General features: G+C 39.6%; 1 protein-coding gene across 2 annotated transcripts in view; it reads right to left on the bottom strand.

Moving 5' to 3' along the window:
* The window catches only part of LOC119585073 (run domain Beclin-1-interacting and cysteine-rich domain-containing protein-like), a 14,646-nt gene that overhangs the window by 4,891 nt on the left and 6,550 nt on the right, over nt 1-3,205 (bottom strand). Inside the window, exons 6-9 of one of the 2 annotated variants that reach the window (XM_037933693.1) lie at nt 3,070-3,202; nt 932-2,653; nt 448-664; nt 60-173 (exon numbers count right to left, since the gene is read on the bottom strand). In XM_037933693.1, the coding sequence (XP_037789621.1) occupies nt 60-173; nt 448-664; nt 932-2,653; nt 3,070-3,202 (2,186 nt within the window). Of the gene's footprint in view, nt 1-59; nt 174-438; nt 665-931; nt 2,654-3,069; nt 3,203-3,205 lie in introns of both variants that reach the window. The other variant, XM_037933692.1, reaches the window with a different exon arrangement.

The raw sequence follows: 3,205 nt of genomic DNA on the forward strand, positions 1-3,205 counted from the left end.
AAATCATACAGCTACAAGTTATATTAAGACTTTAGGACAACTGCAAAAATATATTATACCTCCATATATTGAAGACCCATTATGATCTTCCTCCTCAAAGTCTGACAGGAGATCACTCTCACTATTGTAAGTTGAACTTTGTGGGGATTCACACACACTGTAGTCTGTTGTGCCTGTTGATTAGATCATTTGTAGACTGATATCAAACATTTTGTAAATGGGTAGGCAAGGGAATAAATACAATACATAAATAAAACTAAAAAGAACATGCAATAAACATCCCATTATATACAACAAAAAATAACTATATACGACAAAAAAATAAACTACCAATATTATAGTAAATATGATAAATATCAGAGTAACCATATGAATGACACTAAGACACTACAAAGTATCCATCAACACAAGAAAACTAAATATTATATGTAAACCTACATGACATACTTTCAACTTTCAAAGGTTGACTCCGGACCCATCTCTGTGGATCAGAAGTAGATTCTGTGAGTGTGTTCGTAGATGGCGAAGCAGAAACTGCAGTCCCTGAGAGTTTCTGGCGGCGCTTTTCCCTTATGCGAGCTTGTAGATTACGAATCTCCTCATCACTGTCCTCAGCCGTGATGGGGTTGGTATTTATATCTCGAGTCCATGCATCAAATTGCATCTGCATTGCGAATAAAAAGATCAATTCATGAGTAAATGATTTCCATGTGTGACTGCAAAAAAGGCATTAGTGGAATGCTAATTTATGACATGATTAAGTATGAAAATAAACTTCTATAATCTGAATGGGAAATTTGTATTGTTTCTTATAGTAACAACAAGCTAATTAAAGTTAGGTCAAACTAACAAGTAATTAAATATAACATATAAATTACTGTTTATAAAAAAACAATTCTTTACTAACAAATTACAACTAATAATAAATTACCTGTGTTAAAGCAGCAATCACAGCTTCCGAGATATTGAAATGGGCATTTTCTCTGTCAAGCTCTGCATATGGCTTATGGAATTCCTTTGAAGACAGAAACCCAATGAGACTTTGGCCAGGCTGAGGCCGAGGGAAGAAGCCATAATCAGCAGCAGGAGTAATGCTTTGGCCTCCATCTTCCATAAATCTCTTGCGCACTGGATTTGGCAGTATTGATCCAACGTCCTCCTTGCTGCCCCCAATTTTTCCTGGTACTCCCCCTGACTCTAAGGTTGGTTCTGTATTGGAAGTAGAGAGTCTCAACTTCCCAACCAGTTCTTGAGCTCCATCTGATCTTGAACGTCCGTGAGTCTTCTTCTTTGATTTCGTAATTTCAGGGATTTCCAAGTTTGAGGGTTTGGAGACTCTGCCTGGTGCACTGAAGGCTATGCCATCAGTGGTGTCAGGATGAACAGCTGCTGTCACAGGTGTTGATGTTACATGTGGAACAACACTGCTGACTTGATCTGAGAGTTTGAGAGTTCTTTCAGGTTTGTTTGTTTTGGATGTTTGTAACACTAACTCTGATGGCAGATCCAAAGTGGAATGATGAGGATGTGATGAGGATTCTGGTTTATTTTGTCCTCTGGGTGGCAGATCTGCAACAAAGGTCTCAGACACTTTTTCCTGGGAGCCCTTTTGTTTTTCTATTCCCTGAGTTTCATCAGTCATTAAAATGCCACGACTATCCACCAACAATTTTACAGACAATCCTGAACGCTGCTGAGAAGGTGTGAGTCGTCTTCTACGTCTTGAGGCCTGAGGCACAGACCCATCTGTGGTGTCCTCACTATCCTGGTCACTATCTGGAGGTGCTGACACCATCCGCCAACTGCTAGCTCTGCGACGGAGTTGAGGTGTCCTGAATCCAAGAGCAGCTCGCTGGTTATGTAAAGAATATAGTGAGGATGCCTCCCCTTCACTGGCTGTATTCTCTCCTCCATAGTCAACTTGCAATAAACTGGGAGAAATATTGCTTCTTGGACCACTTCCACTATCGCTTACATCATGGAACTGCTGAATGACTAATGGCTGGGGACTTACTGAGTCTTTTGGTCTTGCTCCAGTTCCATTTACACTTTCATCTGGAGATTTTCCTTGGACAAGCTTGGCTATTGTTGAACTAGATATTTCAGAAATATCTTTGCCACTGAATAATGGAGGCTGACTTACGGGACTTGTTGCAGGCCAGTCAGAGCTCCCTGAGCTGCCATCTGGACTCTCTCTGGTAATGAGAGTTATGTTGCAGTCCTCCTGCTGATTTTTCCTCACTGGTTGTTCCCAGGGATGAAACTGTCCCTTACGAAAGACCTTGATGGATGCCTCTGATTTTCCTCTTCGCAAAGGCACAAAGTTATCATTTGGGAACAGCTTTCGATTACAAGGTCTGTTGATATTTACAGGATTGGTTACATATTTACTAGCAGCTCTATCATTCTTTGGAGTCTCAACAAACCCTCTTTCACCTCTCCTCTTTTCGTCATCACTTTGAGAAGGCCACACAGGAGCCCAGTTCCTATCAGTTATGGGACTGGTTGGTAAGGATGATGCATCTCTTTTTTCTGGGCTTTTATTTTTCTTTTCCAGTGACTGACCATCAAATAAGTGTCGAGGCAAACCAGAAGGCCTGCGATAAATAGACTCAACTGCAGTACCCATAGACATCCATTGCGTTCCTACTAACTGTGGAAAAATAGATAAAAATAGGAATTACCATTAATATAAAAAACCAACAAACTAACAATACAGGAGAGTAATAAATCATGTAAAACAAGACAACAATAACTCAGTAAGCTGAGCATGAACTAAGTTGCATTCCTTATCTTACTTCTTTATAATAAGGTGATCAAAAAAAAATTTCCCTTTGATGAAAAAAATGTGAAAATCTTCATCAGCCAAGACTACCAATACCTACTTATTTATAGCAACCAATTTACAATGGGATTAGAAGCAGCAAATCTATTTACATGACCTTTGCTCCAAGAAACAGTCAAATACTTACATTCGGTTTTGTCACCATAGCACAGAGCAAATCATCCACAAGAACAAAATTACCATGACCTATCCATGCAAACCTTGAGGCATTGAACTATACTTACCAATTTTGGATCTATGTCTGCTAAAAGGTCCTGTGAATTTTCTTCTAAGGCTTGAAGACATTTTATAACAGCTGCAGTATGAGCAGGTGAACATAATAAGGCCCAGGGTTGGTAGTGTTTCTTTACATAGTCCCTG

Source organism: Penaeus monodon, chromosome 19, assembly GCF_015228065.2.
Source record: "Penaeus monodon isolate SGIC_2016 chromosome 19, NSTDA_Pmon_1, whole genome shotgun sequence".
NCBI lineage: Eukaryota > Metazoa > Arthropoda > Malacostraca > Decapoda > Penaeidae > Penaeus > Penaeus monodon.